Here is an 18,007-nt window from a genome sequence, read left to right on the forward strand (position 1 = left end):
CGACTTTCATCACATTAGAGTCGACTTTAAAAAATCTGAAGTCATGCAACCCCCACTAGCTACTTAGAGGAACCTCTGAGTACAGAGAGGTTCAGTTTCCAATTATAATGAGGAGCATGGAGATTGAAGTCAATCTCCATTGAAAGAGGGGCATGATCGGAAATTAAGATACTGTGGTATGTGGTATTTATTACTTTTGAAATTAGTCTAGAGTAAATTAGTCTAGAATATTGCCCCACTAAATAGTGCTGATGTCTCCAAATGTCCACCAGGCCCAGTGATTTAGCAAGATTATTGAGATCAGGGACAGATTTCAACAATGGGTCTCCTTTTGAGGAGGATCTGTCCAGCAGTACATCAAAGTAACAGTTAAAATCCCCACCAACAATAAAATTATGGCAGTTACATTCAGTAACAAGGTTAATTACCTTACAGAAAAATTTGGGGCAGTCGAAATTAGGGGCGTAAATATTTAAGAAAGCTGAGTTGGTGAGTTGACCGTGCCAGTAACAAGAATGAACGTCCCACCTCGGTCAGCAGTCTTGCATTTAAATACAACTGGAATAGTTCTGTAAACAAGATTGGCTACCCCCCTTGCCTTGGAGAAAAAGGTGGACTAATACACCTGGGACACCCACACAGCTCTCAAGTGCCTCTGCTCTTAAGGTCTGATATGGGTCTCCTGTAATAAAACAAAACAAAAAACAATGTCCGATGACAGGTAACTGAAGTGTGAAAATACTTCGCCCCATTTGAGGGCTTTGCCTATACCCCTACAATTCCAAGAGGTAAAAGCGATGTGGCTCATTCCTGACTTGAGTGAGTGGTTAACATGGGTTTAAAGAGAAGGACAAAAAGTGAAAGTTGACATGTGACATACAAAGGGCTGGCGGTGCGCCAAGAAACATCAACAATAAGGGAGAACCAAAGGACATCAACAAAACCCCCAAAACGCTCAGGCCCACTAATCAAGCCAAGCAGTACATCCCACTAGTTAACGAGGAGGCTGCCAAACTGCACACTGAAAAACCCACTTAAAAGCACCGTGTGCATATCCAACATGTAAACTCAGAATCATACTGGTAATGTAGAGAATTTTCAGATCTAACGGTTGGTTTTTTGGGAAGGTGGCATAGCTGGAGGGGCACATAACTTAAAAAAGAGACAAGAAAAGTAAGTGAACATGTTAATTCAATTGAAAACTAGAACTGCAAGCAGTTATGAATAGGGGCCATGCCCCCCCCCACGAGACTCGGCGACTCGGGGCAAAAGTGAGGACACAGGCCAAGGTCTGAGCTGTGGTATTCGCTGTAATGGGAAGTGCACTGAAAGTGCTAAAAGGCTGAATGTGTGCTGATATGGATTTGTTATACTATATCACGCCCACTTTGTTCTATCAAATGTGGAAGTTAAAGGCAAAAACACATTTACATTCGTTATAGTGCCACCTATAGGCCAATTTGCACCAAATTTGGCACAGAGTCTCTGGATGACTTCAGGAACAACTGACTTAAGTTTGATGTTGAAAGCATTTAGTTCGATCAATATGAAACAATATGAGTTTTTTAGCTAGCAAAAAGGATTGCTTGGTTATAAGTAGCAGATTTTTTGGAGTGCCAAAATTCTTTTGATAATTTTTCATTAGACACATCTGGAGATTGTATGTGCAAAGTTTTAGGCAGATGGCACTTGAATTGTAGGAGGAGTTTGAAAAAGTAGGTTTTGCATATGTGGCGATTTAGCGAATGAAATTTGCAGCAGAAGTGGGCATGTCCGATGTCAGAAAACCCAGGTCTATTCAGGGAACATATGGATATAAGGTTTGCGATTGTGTTATTTAAAATGTGGAAGTTGCAGGCAAAAACGCGATTGCATCCATTATAGCACCACCTAGTGGAGTACAATGTGCAGTTTTTGGTATGGAGGAACTGTGTCCTATTCTGAATGTACCATATAAATTTCAAAGCTGTCAGCATAAGAGTTTGGCTGAAATTAATGTTTGTTGTTTATCTTGTAATAAGCCACACCCACTAAATACTGACCACATTGTCAGCTTAAGATAATGAGAGAGGCTACCTCACACAAGGGATGAATGTGTGTGTGACATGACCATGGATGTTTTAATATCAAGAGTCAGAGTGCAAAAGTGTTTTGAAACTGTTAACAGTCCACCAACATAGGTTTGAGTGTTAACTGACCGATCTGATCATTGGTTATGTCACTGCCCAAAAAGATGGCAAAGCCACAAAGATGATATTTACCATGAGCTCTGATTTGTCCTCTGAATCTAAGGAGTTGGCAAACCGTTCAGTATTAGCTACTGAGACAAATGTTTTAGATGTGTTATTATGGTCAACAAGTAGCTTGGCTGGCAAGTGCAGAGAGAATTTAGCACCTGCTTCGGTTAACCGCCTCTTAACATTGTTGAAAGCCTGCTGCTGTGACGATACCTCCGCAGTGTAGTCTGGGAATATGGAAACCATATTGCCCAGGTAGCGCAGTGGAGAATGTTGACGACTGAGCCGAAGGATGTTGAGCGCGTCCCACTCGTTGTGGACCCTGGTGATGATGACCCGCTCATTAGGCTGCGGCTTGGGCCTCAGGCTCCATTGGGCTCGATCGATTTTCACAGGTCTGCTGAAGTTGTCTTGGCCAAATGCCTTCGGGATCATCTTTGAGACAAAATCAGTAGGGCTGCTGTTTTCTTCCCCTTCCTTAATGCCAACAATCCTGAGGTTGAATCTGCAGGAGCGGCTATTCAGATCGTTCATTTTGGCTCTGAGGAGACCTGTAGATTGCTGCATGTAACTTCCAGTATTGTGATGCAGTTATCAGTGGCTGATAGGGCCTCGTCTATATCGTTAATGCGACACTCCGTTTCGTGGTATTTCTTCTGAAGCGAGAACAAACAGATTTCAACTGAGTCATGGGGGCTTCCAGAGATTTCTTCAAGCAAATATAGCTTAGTTGGCAGCAGCGGAAACACTTGGCCTCTGACTCTGGTCTTTCTCTGGCATTTTGAAACTGAGTGGAAAATAAAGCTCAAATGCAGTGTTTTAAAGATATAATAGAGGAGATGACATGGAGTGCTTGGGAAACACGTCTACTCCATTACTGCACACGAGCGCCCACTATAATTTTAGGTTTAATTAGCTATAAATTAAGCATATTGATTATGGTTATTATAAAGTTTTAGCTAGCTAACATCATGTTAGCCTGGATTAGTTAAACTATGTGTAAAAACCGGGCCCTTTTCAGTTGTAGGTCTATCATTAGTAGTTGAAAGCAGCAGTTTGTAGGTGTGTTGGCTATTTACTTTACAGCAAATCAACTTGGCAATTCAGTGATCAGAACATAGATGCACAAAGCATCCCCATGTTCCTGATTAATCTTAATTATGCTGTACACTTGAAAATACATGGACAGATTCATTTCCAATTTCTTCCTTGTTGGACATGGATGGCCCTGATAAACGAGTAAACAGCTAAAAGCTGTAAATTGCTAATAATGCCTTTGAATGAAAGAGTAAGATCAAACTGAGTCTGGAGGTAAACTTCTGGTCAGGGATTTGGTCAATACATTTGAGTTAAACACAGATTTTGTTGATCCCATGTGATGTTGGGAAGAATTCAAAAATCTTATGCTAAAGAAGACCAGCAGTGGAAAGACATTCCTCCACAACTACTGTAATATATATATACAGTGCATTGAAAGTCAAATAGGTACCTGCACTGCAGTTAAATCAAGTCTATCTAAGTAAGTGCAATTTTAGACTGTGTTAAAGACAAATATACACATAATCTCAGTGTGCTACTAAGCAAAATGCTAAAGTAGTAGCTATAGCTGAAGCAGTCTTACCTAATGGAGGAAGTTCACCATGAAAGCTGAATACCACACCAGTAATAAATATAGCATATATGAAAAGTGATTGTGTCTCAGTTGACAGAAAATCAACTAAACAAAATGCATTGTGTGTCTGTGTGAATTTGTGCATGTAGATCCCGGACTCGATCATTTCTCGAGGCGTTCAGGTGCTTCCTCGAGATTCAGCCTCTTTAAGTTCCACCCCTTCTGAGTCACCACGGGCAACACAGGCAACCTCCCGCCTTTCCACCGCCTCATGCCCGACACCCAAGGTATACACTAACTTTTTCATTCATTTTTCACAGAGATGGAGAAAGAGAGAGACAGAGAAATAAATTGTCCCAATTAATCTCTTAACGATTGACAGTATAAAAAAAAAATAAAATAAAAATTATGCTGAAACTGTCAAATTCTCAAACAGTGCCCTTTACTTACATCAACTGCAAAGAGAGCCAGGCCTTTATTTATATAACCAGATTTACTAGCCTTATTTTTCTTAAGGCAAATGTATTTTATCATATTTTAGTAATGATTTGCTATCATTTTAATCCGCTGTTGATGCATATTTGCCTTTAGTCTTGTAAATTCAGTAGAATGTTAATTTTCACATTACTCCTGTCTCACTCACCATTGTGCTGCTCCAAATTAGTCTTCTGTAAAAGAAATAACATTATCAGGTGCAGTGGTAGCTCAGTCACTAGGGCATGCGTCCTATGCACAGAGGCATTGTCCCCGCTGCAATGGCCCAGGGTTCTCTCTTATCCCAGTTACTGTCATCTCCTAAGCTATTTATTTAATTGGCCTTTTTGGTAGACTGGCCTTAACTTAAATACTGGCTTTATTTAGTAATTTATGGTATTCGTTTTTACTCTAATGGCAAGCAGTTTTTTAAATTTCAAATCCAGATAAAGAGACAGCTTTAAAAAAAAAAGGGAAGATTGCTACATCGTTTGGGTCATCATACTGTAAACACTTATGTCATAGGCTACTTAGGGAATTTCATTTCTTTTTCTCTGGTTACAATGCTCTCACACAGCCATCGTGAACTCCCCTGCATGGGCTTGGAATGAAGATTCATCTACTATTGTAAAGGAACACTATTTTTATTATTTGTTTCAAGAGAGGAGTTATCCAAGTCAGAGTCCTGCACGGGACACCTGGAGAGATGGGCCGGGTTTTATGATTGCCATTTTCAAGGCGTCACTTATCATCAGTCATTATTAGTGACACAAATTATAAGCATTTGTGTTTCATATGAGCTCATTCATGCATGTGTGGGCCCTCCCAGAACTCCCATTCCCCACGCTGGCTTACTTTCAATTTAAAAATTGCATCCGTACAATTTTCCCCTTGGGGCGTCGGTATGGATTTATAGCGGGTCGGCTCGGGGATGTAATGTTATTTGTGCTACTGTCGGAAAACGGGTTGGATGCGGTTTTAAGCATGGCTGGTTCGGGCGGATGCAGGTTTGCAAAATAAGACCCGTGCAGGACTCTGATCTAAGTGACCGTTTTAATCCTCTAGCTAATTGTCAAGCTAAATATCCATCATGCTAGTTAACGTCAAAGACTGTGGTGGAAGACAACGGTAAAATATTTCCTTTCTCTAACAGTGGGTTTATTTATGCCAACAGTTTTACATGAAATCCGATTTTTTGTGAGTATACAATAACAAACTAGATGTTTCTGATACTCTTCAGCTCACCGTAACAGTCAGTCATAGACGACATTTTTGTCATTTTGTAACTAATTCGTGGCTGCTTCGGAGAGACACACAGACCCTCCATCTGTCACCGTGTGTGTTTATGTGTGTGCGAGTGGAGGAGCCTCCAAGCATGTGAAGCGCACAGCTCCTGGTTCGAAAACAGCTTCATATTATTAGTATTTTCACTAATACAGCCCTGAATTAGCATTACTGAAGTCATTAAAAGTAATGAAAACAAAAGAGACTGACTGAAATGTCGTTATGCGTCGGAAAGGCAGAAATATTAATCAATGTATGGGAAACACTGAATTTTTAAGGTGTAACAGATTTTATTTTGCTGTGGCGGTGCGCCACAGTCAATTACATGTAGAGGAAACCCTGAAATCATTCCTTCCAGACATTTGCATCAAACAATGACCAAATATAGACTATATTTGTCTCTGCAGGTTCAGTCACGATGTGGCAGTAATGAAAACATTCTGAGAGCCAGTAAGTACTGTGTGTGTGTGTGTGTGTGTGTGTGTGTGTGTGTGTGTGTGTCTAGCATCAATGTGGAAAATTCAGGAACTTATTGCTATATTAACTTAGAGATCATTCCATGCCATGTCTCCCAAAATCCTGATCTTTTACCAGTTCATGTCATGGTTTTTCTTGAAAAAAAATCACGTTGAAATGTCTATCAAGCTCATGGCACCATGCAAATTGGTTGTACTTCAAATACTATGCTATGAAAGTTAAGTTTGGGCCCTCTGAGCTAAATGTAAGCATCGTTGTGATTTCCTGTATGTATACTCTGAACCTCACCAATCACATATTTTTCAGTGGATTGAATTTGAATGAATGAATGAATTCTTTATTTATTCAGGGAAGATCAGTTGAGAGCAAGCTGTCTTTTCCAATGACGCCATGATGTACAAAATACATGAAAACACATACACAATGTGATCTTAAATTACAATTACAGACAGACGGTAGAACATTGAACAATAGGCACTTGAAACTATCAAAAGAAAGATGATTTAGCTCAAAAGCACGCTGTACGTCATTCCACTTCTGAGGGGCAGAGACCTGAAAAGCATTCTTCCCCAATTCAGTCCTTACATTGGGAATGTTAAAAATTAAGGACTCTTGTGAACCAGTGTGCAAATTACTAGGGGTGGGAGAAATAATCGATTCTTAGATGTGATGCGGACGTGGATGATTCTGAATCAGTTTACAAAAGTCAAAAATCGATTTTGTAAATGTTAATTGACAAAGTAATATTGACGGAATGCAAGAGGCGGAACTCATAATTGCGGAACAGTAGCACCCGGACAGTCTGTGGCGCGCACATAACATGAGATGGCTGAGCGCAACATTCAACCAGCACCCTCTGCTTTAAAAGCAAGCGTTTGGATGCATTTTGGCATCTATGAAGTAAAAGCAAAAAAGGACCTGGACAAGAGCCATGCCATATGCAAGTTGTGTCAAATCAAACTAAAATATTTTGCACGACAAACATGATAAACCACATTAAACGTTTCTACCCAGAGGAGGAAGAAAAACAGTTGGTTTTAGTTGCTTCCAACCAGAGGACAATCAAGCAAGCAATTATCAAATTTTCCACCCAACTCAGAAAGGGCGAAGCTAATTACAAACTCTATTGCAACTTTGATTGCCAAAGACTTGCGTCCGTATTCTGTCACGCTTTGTTGCGCACCACTTGCATTTCAACACATTGTGCAACAACTTGTTGCACAACGTATTGAAATGCAAGCGGTATAAAGTAGCATAGCATGGGGATATGCTGCCTATTACAAGGAGGATTTTGTGATAGAAGTCTTATTATTATCTTTGACTGAAAGCAGCTTTTTCTGTAATGACACAGAGATAAAAAATTTATCTGTTTATTTTTGTATTATCAATGACGAAAAGTAGCCATGTTTTTGTGTGAGAGCTCATACATAGGTCCATTATATGTTGAAATGCAAGCTGCATTGATTATTGCATTGAAAGTTTTTTTTATTTTTGTATAGGCTACAATATACTGTTTTTCTCCAGGGATATGCTCATTTCCTGTAACAGGAGGATTCTGTGTTCATAGAAAGACATATCTATTTGTGACAAAGAAAAGCCTTTTCTTTAAGTATTAGAGAAGGTAATTAATCTGTTGATTTTTTTTTAATCATCATCACAAAACTAGGAAGTGATTAACAAACTCTGAGTATCAACCTCAGATTTAATTATTATTATTATTATTATTATTATTATTATTGTTTTAAATCATGCCTGTAAATGTACACAAAAAAATTGTTGCATCGAGATGCATCGATAATTGGTTTAGAATCAAATTGTTGACCTCTGAATGGGAATCGAATTGAATCGAATCAAATCATGAGGTGCCAAGAGAGTCCCACCCCTACAAATTACAAGTTCTGATAAGATAAAAATGGTGCGATAGTTGGGTAAAATATGCAGTAGGACCTTGTAGATATAAATTATGCAGTGCTGTTCCCTCCTTACAGATAAAGATGGCCATCCAACTTTGTCGTAAAGAACACAGTGATGAGTTTTAAACCTATCACCTGTAATAAAACAGTGCAGAATGGTACACTGCATCAAGGGGCTTCAAATTTGAGAGAGCCGCGTGCATGTAGATGACACCAGCATAATCTAGGACAGTCAACGATGCAGTCTCAGTGGGTTATGACCGGTGCCAGAAGAGGAGAGCAGAGATGTCAAGGCCTGGTTGTCTCTTCTCAGCGTAAACTGGCGGCCATTAAGGTAAAGGTGCCATCTCTCACAAGCCCACATACAGGTGAGTGCCTCCCACTCCCCAGGTGAGTATCACTGTTCGGCTTGGTTCAGAGCCCGGGAGGCAAAAGCATCAGACCTCTCCATGCCATTCTGTATTTGTGATAGCACAGCCCCTATTGCCATGGCCAAGGCGTCACAGGTAACCAGGGTGTAACCTTGAGAGTTTGCACTGCCTCAGTGCATTCTGGAGACCAGACCCACTTCATTATGTGAAAATGTTGATATCCATTGCATGTATGAACAACTCTAAGATGTTATATTACGTCTTTATTGTTTATGATTTTTTAAAATTAACTATTTTTTTGTACTGGCTGTAATATAACATTCAGTGGTTTTATTTCATCAGTAGATATTTGTACTGTGTTGACTATCCAACAAAACTCTCAATATTTTCAAGACATTTAGACACCTTAGGTCAAAGATTAGATGCAGTAGGGCATTCCCAGAATACATTAGGGTATGTAGCCACTAGGGATCGACCAATATGGGTTTTTAAGGGCCAACGCTGATACCGATTTTTTTTTCATCAGCCTTAGCCGATGACTGATACAAACTGCCGATTTTCTTGAGCCTATATTTGGAGCCTATACTACTTTTGCTCCCTCAATTTACATCATAAAAATTACACAATGGATGATAACAAATGTTACAAGTCTCAATTTAAAACAGAGGAACATTTATTGAAATTAAAAAAGGTGAGGTAGAACAAGAACAAGTAAACAATATCCTTTCCAGGAGTAGGCTCTGTGAAATGCTGCCACACTGGATAGGTTTTCTGCTCTGCCATTTCTTCAAAAAGAATAAACAAAAACACAGATCAGTGTCAATCTTCTGCGTTCTTAGCGGGGGTCTTTTAATTTGAAAGTAGCGTTGTAGGTTGCCGCTACAACAACAAGCGGACAACAAAGACAGCTACAGAGACCGAGGAGACGCTGCATGTTCTGGATCTCAGCGGCTGTCCAATTGCTCATCTTGACGTCCGCAGAAGAAGCGATGGACTGACTGCTGTGATCAGCTGTTTGCTTGTTTTAAAACTCCCGGGCTGTGGGTCGCACAACAGTGCAGGTCACCTCCGCCCATCTCACGCAATTTCCGGCATATCGACGCATCGGATTTAGATCGCGGTGGAGTTGAAAAAAGTGTACCCTCCTAGGTGGTGAATTGGTGGACCAAAATAGACCATTTACCGCCCTCTGCCTAAATCCCTGGACCTAGCCGCAAAAAGGACGGCCAAATTGGCGGCTTGCTGGCCAGTAGAAAAACGACTATTAACTATGCAAACAAGGGCAGCCATGCACTGCAGGCACATTGTCAAACAGAAGTGCACAAGACGGTGGTGCAGGTCTTAGCATGAACACAGTATACCAGCACCTTTCTTACTTCTTGTCAGTCTAATTTTTCTTATATAGCATAATGTGACCATAGACAGATATTTCAACGACCCCCCCACTTTTTTTTTTTTTTTACTCTGAGGAGTTAGCAGGTCTGTGACATATTACAAGACAGATATAATCAGGTCATCACGAAATGTCTTTTGTCAACACATTTGAATAATTTAAGAAAACAATAAACATTAATAAATAAGTAGCCATTGAAATAACGTGCCTGATTTGTAATTTAAGACTGCCATGGTTTCAGTTTTTCTATATGAAATAAAATGAGCGTGTCTTAGGCTACTATGTCACCTAATATGCAAAGACAACACACTAGTAGGTCTAAACGGAAATGTAAAAGAAGCTGCCAGAATGGCAACCCCAGAACATAAATTAGCAGAGGAAAATAACGTGATATCAGATGCACATAAAGCAACACACTGTTCAAGTTTCTGTACTAAATAGCATCAACGTTATCAGGAATAAATATTCAACCAAATATAAAACTGTTTCCCAAAGTTTTGAAAGCTCTTCTTCAGTCTGCGCTGCACTCTCATATATCACTGTGATGCGTGTGTCCCACTGAGTGAGATGCGCGCACACACACACACACACACAAACTTCTATTTGGGGGGGGTGCTGATATCACCATGATGGCAAGGGAACGTTCCATGTAGGGAGAGGGAGAGAGAAACGCACACACACATGCACGTCCAAACCTCCAGCCAGGTGGTTGCTAAATAAAACCGATACAACACCATGTAACCACGGAGGAACGTCGGCACTATTTAATCATATGACCAGTGTAACAGCTACCGTATGAATACATATAGCCACAATGGCAAGCAGTTTTATAGACGAGGCATTCGGCATTTCCGTTTACCATTTGGACCCACAAACTTGCTTAGCTATAGTTTTAAGCAAAACACATATGCATGTATTTGGCATTCGTGTTTCCACTTTCAAAGTGTATGGCAATATTTCAGCTAAGTAAAACAGTTAAAAGATGCTTTGAAAGTTTAAAACTTCCTGTAGTGTTGAGGAGCAGGCTTCCAGAACTCTCCTAGTGGGGTAGGGGTTAGGCATGGTCTGCAAGTGCACTGCAGTGTCTCCAGCAGCATGGAGCTGCCTGTGGACACCTGTCTGTAAATAGTGCCGGATCAGCGAACGCAGCAGCCCGCATCAGCCGATGCCAATACACTTAAAAAATGCAAAAATAGGCCGATAATATCAGCCGGCCGATGTATTGGTCGATCGCTAGTAACCACAATATTCTGGCTAGATTTACCACAATTTGTACTATCTGTAAGATTAACTTTGAATTACCTGTATTGTGTGGCATTCATGTTCGAATTTAGAGTGAATGAGATTTTTTGAAGATATGAATATAATGCTGCCAAACATGTTTCCAGCTAAGTCTAAAACCTTGTCCCTCAAAATCATGATTGCATTACTTAATTATCCCCAGAGTTTTGGTATTATTAGTGCTTAATTTATTATAAATGGTGGACACCAACCTAGCTGAGGAACTTCAAGGGATAACCCACATGCTCAGAGGGTGTAAGGGTAAAGGCAACTCCCATGGGTATGGATTGCTGATCTCAGTTGTAGGTATAAGACCCAGGAAGGGAGTAACACTCTCTAAGTTTCTGGAATTAAAGTAGTCCATTTCCATCAATAAATTATACCTTATCCATGGACCACAGTAGTTTTTCAACTTTACAGTTGTCTTGTGAGCAGCAAATAAACACAGAGAAGAAGAACAACAAATAACAATCTTTTCTCACTACATCTTGGTCCTTTCTTACACTCGAGTGTGCATGAAAACGCCTAAAATGTTGGTTTCTATTATTGATTATTTTATTGGTATCCGTGTCAGGTAATTATCGATTATTGTTTTGTCTGATAAAAAGAGCCATGTCATGCATCCTTTTTGCAATATAACCAGAATTAGGGTAATCATTAAGTCTGATCCGACGTCCTAAGCATTCGCAACATCAAACCTCTATAAGGCCTCTATGAGACCCTTAGCCTGCAAGCTCTATATTGCATTTATTCATGTTGTAAAATGGAAATATGAGTTTAAGTGGTTTTTCCTCATGTTATTATTCCTCATGTCCTACTTTTGCTAATACAAATGTCCGTTGCCACACATGAGCTTGTTCTTCGGTTGCCATTGCTGCCTGATAACAATAACGCTTTTTCCGGTTTAGGATCAGCTATTGAAGAAGAAGGAGAAGCTCACATGCAACAATCTACATCTACATCCAAGATGATATCATGTAGCAAACCATTAGAAGATGTAACTTGTCAATTTTGAGAACCCAATGAAAGACAGGCTCAGTAGGTATCAGACCGATAGAAAACCTTGAAGTCAACTCAGCACATTTATCAATTATCTGTACACACCACTGAACCACTGAATGTGCTATTAATTCCACTGAATAGTGTGAAAAAATGTCTCATTCAAAAAAATCATTCACAATGCAGTGATTTGGATTATTTTTATATATGCATGCAGTGAATATCAACACTTTCACCTACTAAAGTTTCAAGGAAATAGAAATAATCCTTCTTTGCAAAATCTACACTCAAAATTACCACAGTGATTTTTTTTTTTTTTTTGGCTCCAAAGCTATATTTAACACAATCTGTGGCAGTCAATTCATAATACAGGACCAAATAACCTCTGGGTATGACAGAACTACATTCATAGAACAAACATTTGTTTGACGTGAGATTGAAAGCTAGTGGAGATAGGAATTTTTGAAAATGACATATTCATCATTCTGGTAAAATGACTTCCTGTTGATAAGTTGATTACTGTGATCATTCATTTCAACCCATTCAAGTGAAAAATGAGTGAGAGAAGGTGAGGTGAGGTTTAGAGTACCCATAGGAGTGAAACTGAAACTGAAATCTACCTCAGGGGGCCAAAATTCATAACTTATAAAGTAATTGGAGTACAACTGTTAGATTTTGCATAGTGCCATTAAAGAGACCTCAAAGTGACTTTTTTTAAGAAATGCCCTGACATGAACTAGGAGGCCCTAGGTCATTTGTCATGGAATGACCCTTCCACAGATGAGTCGCAACATTAAAACCACTGATATACGAAGTGAATAACCTTGATAATGTGGTTACAATGCTTTGTTCTGCTGGAAAATGGGTTCCTGGCATTCAAGTGAAAACCACTTGACACCCACTAATCATGCCTGTGATCATGTTCACGCCTCCCCCCAGTGAGCTGCCACGAGTTGGAAGTTGGATTTATTCTAGGGCATCCCACGGATGCTCAATCAGATCAGGATCTGAAGGCCACATTGAAGGGGTGTGGCACTGCCATCTGGGAGTGCTGTTGCCATGAGGGAGCAACTTAGGTCTGCAACAATATTTGGCTAGGTGATGCCAAGAGGCATGAATGCTAGGGCCCAAGGTTTCTCAACAGAACAATGTGATAAGTTACGAGATGATCAATGTTAGACACTCGAACTGTCAGTGGTCTTCATGATTTACCTGATTTCTTTGATTTTGCGTGTGTGAAATGTTTGTGTGTGTGTGTAGGCCACAGTGCAGTGGACATCAGCAAAGTGGCACGTCGTCATCGTATGTCTCCTTTCCCATTGACATCAATGGACAAAGCCTTCATCACTGTTCTAGAGATGACACCAATTCTGGGAATTGAAGTCATTAACTACAGAGGTGAGTCTTCAGAAGAGTGTGTGTGTGTGCGGGTGCGTGTGCGTGTGTGTGTGTGTGTGTACTTTAGGTACAGTCACAGTCAAAAGTTTACACACACTTGTAAGGAAAATGCATCGCCCCATTCACACTTTCAGCTTTTGGTTCAGGAATCATGCACTGATTCTCTGCATCGCCATCTGTGTGAAAGTTACGGATGCAGAAAAAGGCAGTTTTGTTGCGCTTCTGATCCACCTCCAGAGGTAGTGTCAGAGCCACTGCTCAGGGGTGTATTGGTCTGATGGTGTTCACAGCCTGACAACTTAACAGATCCTTCACTCAACAAATAAGTGAAATATATATATATATAATATATATATATATATATATATATATATATATATATATATATATATATATATATATATATATATATATATATATATATATATATATATATATATATATTAATATATATTAATATAATATAATATAATATAGCCCACAGTTTTCAACCCATAAAGCAAAGTTTCAGGACCCAACTACAGTAATGTGGTAACTGGTAGTGTCTTTGGCAACTGTAAAAGTGTCTGTCATCCCGTCTTGTGCTACCAACTCCGCACACACACACACATCCAGAGAATTCAATGGCTCAGACAACCTTCTCAGACTTCACATGTTGAATCGGAGCAGACGCTGTCCGCAGGGTTCCAAAAGTTTCAGGGACTTGCTTCAGACGTCCAACGGTTAGGCCAGTGTGTTCCTGCCTTAAAGCTCAACTGAAGTTTGCTGATGATCACATGGACAAAGAAAAAACCTTCTGGAAGAGAAGTCTGGGTTCAGCTGAAACAAAATTTAGTTGTTTGGCAGCAATGAGCAGGAATATGTTTGGAGGTGAGAAGGTGAGATGATTTTACATAATGCATTGAATATAATATTTTTCACAAACATATTTGTAGTATTAAGCATGTAGTATTAAGCATATGTAGAGAACTATTTTTCCGACGTGCCCTCTCATCGCAATCTTCAGTGTTACCTGCAAGGCAACAGTTTTTTATATGCTGCCATTTGATTGGCTGAAGGGTTATCACGTTCTCAGCACATGAAGGTGTCATATAAACAACTTCTCTTTTCTTGGTTGGTCCAAAAGATTTCAAAGATCAAAAAGTCACCAGGACTCTTCAAGGCTGAGTGCAGTAGGACTTTATTTGCCAGTAAAAAAGAACAGGACAAATTCCATGAAAAACCAAACTGACCCGAGGCTCAAAGCCACGAACATCCTCTTTTTAAATGCAGAAAAGTGGGTGTGTCCATTCGGACAACATGGCTTCAACCAGTCACTATTCTGCTTAATTTCTGCTGACACTGTTATTTCTTTATGGAAAAACACCATATTTTCTTACGGAAAATCCCCATACCTCTAGTGGGAAAAAAACAGTATTACCTTCTGCGCTTGCGTGAAGATTGGCTTACATGCAGAACTGCATGTCAACCAGTTGCTCTTCGCCTTGCTTTGGTTTTTTTTGAGAAGGTGCTCTCCCTGTGTCCTTGTCACTGGCTCTTAGAAACTCTGGCCTTCAGGCCTTCAGTTAACTCCCTTTCTTGATGCATCCCATTATATCTGATCACTCTTTGCACTGTATTTTTAAACTTAATGACAGTGTTGCATATTTGGTTACATGATGTTATTCTTAGATTTGTGGTTACATTTTCACACTTGACATTATCTGACTATAGCAGCTTTAATCAGCAGATGCACTTTTCAGTCAGCTGGTGCCCAGTAGTATGTTTCAGCAACCCTTTTACACTTGTTACTCTTTGTTTCTTACTTTTATCATTATAACACTTACTATCAGTTACCATTAGTCACTATTTACTAACTGTGGTTATTTTATACTGACCACTATCTACTTACTATGGTTATTTTACTCTACAAAGGTATCACAGTGTTGCCGACTTGGCGACTCTCTCGCTAGATTTAGCGACTTTTCAGACCCTCTTAGAGACTTTATTTCTAAAAAGCGACTAGCGACAAACTAAGCGACTTACTCAGATCATCAGGGGAAAGGCGAGAAATATATTGTAATTCACATGCTGCTCAGAGTCATTGCAGTCCATGGCTCCTCTTCAGCAGCGCCGAGCTCTCTCCCCTCTCACGTGGCTGCGCAGGCGGCAGGCTGGTGTGTTTGAGGGCTGACTGGGGCAACGGGAGTGGATACTGCAGCTGCTCACTCTGTGGATTTGAGACCAGATAGCTGCTGTTAACTGTTTTGATCTGTTAATTCTCCTACTTCTTAGTCTTTCGCAGTTCCACTGGTACTTTATCGGAGATAACCTTAAACTGCTGAGTCTAGATCACATTTGAGCTTCTCTCTATCCCTTTCTCCAGATTAGGATGTTCCTCTATCTTGTAAAAACGTACATAGTTCGTTTGATCTTCTCTCTCCCTTTATTGTTTTTACATCAAATATATGTGTCCCTGTAGTGAGTTTGTGATTATTTGGTAGAGATTTGTCTATCAAGCTTTTGAATGTATGGCTTAAAATAATCTCCCCCTCACTGCAACATACACAACAAGGAAGCTCCTAGCCTAATATTAGTTGGGAAAAGAACAGTGTTATTAAGGTGTAGTGAATGTAGGCTAGTAGCTAACTGACTGTGGTTCTGTAATGTAATGCTGTGTCCCCTCTAGTTTTTCAACCAATGTTAGGAATTACAAGGGTTAAACTAGTGAGTAACTGGCTGGTAACTCTGAATCACTGCACACAGGAAAAACGGCAGCATGAAGCTACACATGTAGAACAGCTGGTGATGAATCAGGACAGAGTTTCAGGTGAGGTGTTGACGATGTTCAGTTAGCAATTTTGTTTGGAATAAAGGTGGCATGATGGCATGCAGTTCCTTGTTTTTTTCACTGATTTTGCGTTATGCATTATTTTGAAATGCATTCAGGAAACTCAGAATTCCAGTACCGATGTAGTGCATGTTGAGGATGTTTGGGTTCTATTTTACCTTATATTGGCATTTTTTCTAGCATGTGTTGTTTTTTTCGCTCTTTTTGAAAGACAAGTTGCATAAACCTTGGCTATTCCCTTAATATAAAACATAATTTCTAACAATATTAAGTTAAATGAGTGTAATGCATATAAATCTTACATATTATTCATTGATGCATTATTTTAAAACATATTCAGGAAACTCAGAAAATGGGGGGGGGCGAGTGTCCCTACCAAAGCTGAGAGACCAAACTTACGCCCTTGGTCTTGGGTGCAGCTGGGTGTTCCAACAGGACAATGACGCCAAACACACATAAAAAGTGGTAATGGAACAGCTAAATCAGGCTAGAATAAAGGTTTTGGAATGGTCTGACTTGAACCCATCAAGAACATGTGGCCTATGCTGAAGAAGCCAACAAATTTGGTTGTACTTCACCGATTCTACCAAGATGGTTGGTTAAAAATTCAGCCAGAGGCCTGCCAGAAGCTCGTGGATGGCTATCAGAAGCACCTAATTGAGGTGAAAATGGCCAAGGGACATTTAACCGAATATCAGTATTACTGTACGTATATTGAGCCAGCAGATTTTCAGAGGACCCATCATAACTTCATTATTGAACCAAACTTCATGAATGTTTTTTGTGGCAAAGTAGTATGTGTTACACTCATTCCATCACAGAAAAATGAGAGCTGTAGAAATCATTGGAACTCAGGACTGCCATGATATACATTTTGTTGACAAGTATATGTAAACTTTTGACTGCGACTGTATGTATGTGTGAACTGTAAAATCTGTGTTTGTTGTAAAAACACCTTCTGTCTACTGCCATTTTAAGGACACAGAAAAACAGAACACATGGGGTTTAAGACAGTTTGGAATTAAAAATGCACACACATTGTACTTAATGTGTGAAGTTGGTATGATCTGAGCATTTGTTGTTAAAGTGTGGTTTACACTAAACTAAATCGGAATAATTTCTTTAGACGGGTTGGGTCGAGTGCTTGCTCAGGACATCTATGCCAAAGACAACCTTCCTCCATTTCCCGCCTCCGTTAAAGATGGCTATGCTGTACGAGGTGAGTCCACTAATGTCTATTATTACATAGAATATCTATTACAAATAACATCAGGTAAACATTATGTAGGGTATACTAATGTTCAACAGGATCCATTGAATTTGACTCGACTGATGGCTGCATTTAAATAAATCTGTTTAGTTTCTCAATTTCTGAACAGTATATTGTATATAAACTGTATTCCAGAATTCACTATTAGGTGGACAGCAAAACACATAAGTGGTCAATGAAAACAGCTTTCAATCAATAATGGCCTTTTTCCAACAGGCATTTCCAAACTGCTGTGTCTCATATGTTACAAAACCCTGGTGATTATTAAAAGCCGCAATGTGAAGCGACACTAAGAGACGAAGCAGCAAAAATCTTTACTCAAATCTGAACCGAAGTGCACAGAAATGACTACTATCACTAACTACATTATGAAAACATAATATTGTTCCAGCTACATATGTCTATGTGGCTGGCCCTTACACCATTCCATTTTTCCAACATTTTTCTAATGTTTTTTTATTTTAAAAT

General features: G+C 39.6%; 1 protein-coding gene across 3 annotated transcripts in view; it reads left to right on the forward strand.

The window, feature by feature from the left end:
* gphna (gephyrin a) overlaps nucleotides 1–18,007 on the forward strand; it is a 79,423-nt gene that overhangs the window by 47,087 nt on the left and 14,329 nt on the right. For all 3 annotated transcript variants that reach the window (XM_037125507.1, XM_037125506.1, XM_037125508.1), the window contains 4 exons: nucleotides 3,999–4,136; nucleotides 6,015–6,057; nucleotides 13,302–13,439; nucleotides 17,396–17,488. In XM_037125507.1, the coding sequence (XP_036981402.1) occupies nucleotides 3,999–4,136; nucleotides 6,015–6,057; nucleotides 13,302–13,439; nucleotides 17,396–17,488 (412 nt within the window). The remainder of the gene's footprint in view (nucleotides 1–3,998; nucleotides 4,137–6,014; nucleotides 6,058–13,301; nucleotides 13,440–17,395; nucleotides 17,489–18,007) is intronic.

The sequence above is a fragment of the Acanthopagrus latus genome, chromosome 16 (genome assembly GCF_904848185.1).
Source record: "Acanthopagrus latus isolate v.2019 chromosome 16, fAcaLat1.1, whole genome shotgun sequence".
Taxonomy (NCBI): Eukaryota; Metazoa; Chordata; class Actinopteri; order Spariformes; family Sparidae; genus Acanthopagrus; species Acanthopagrus latus.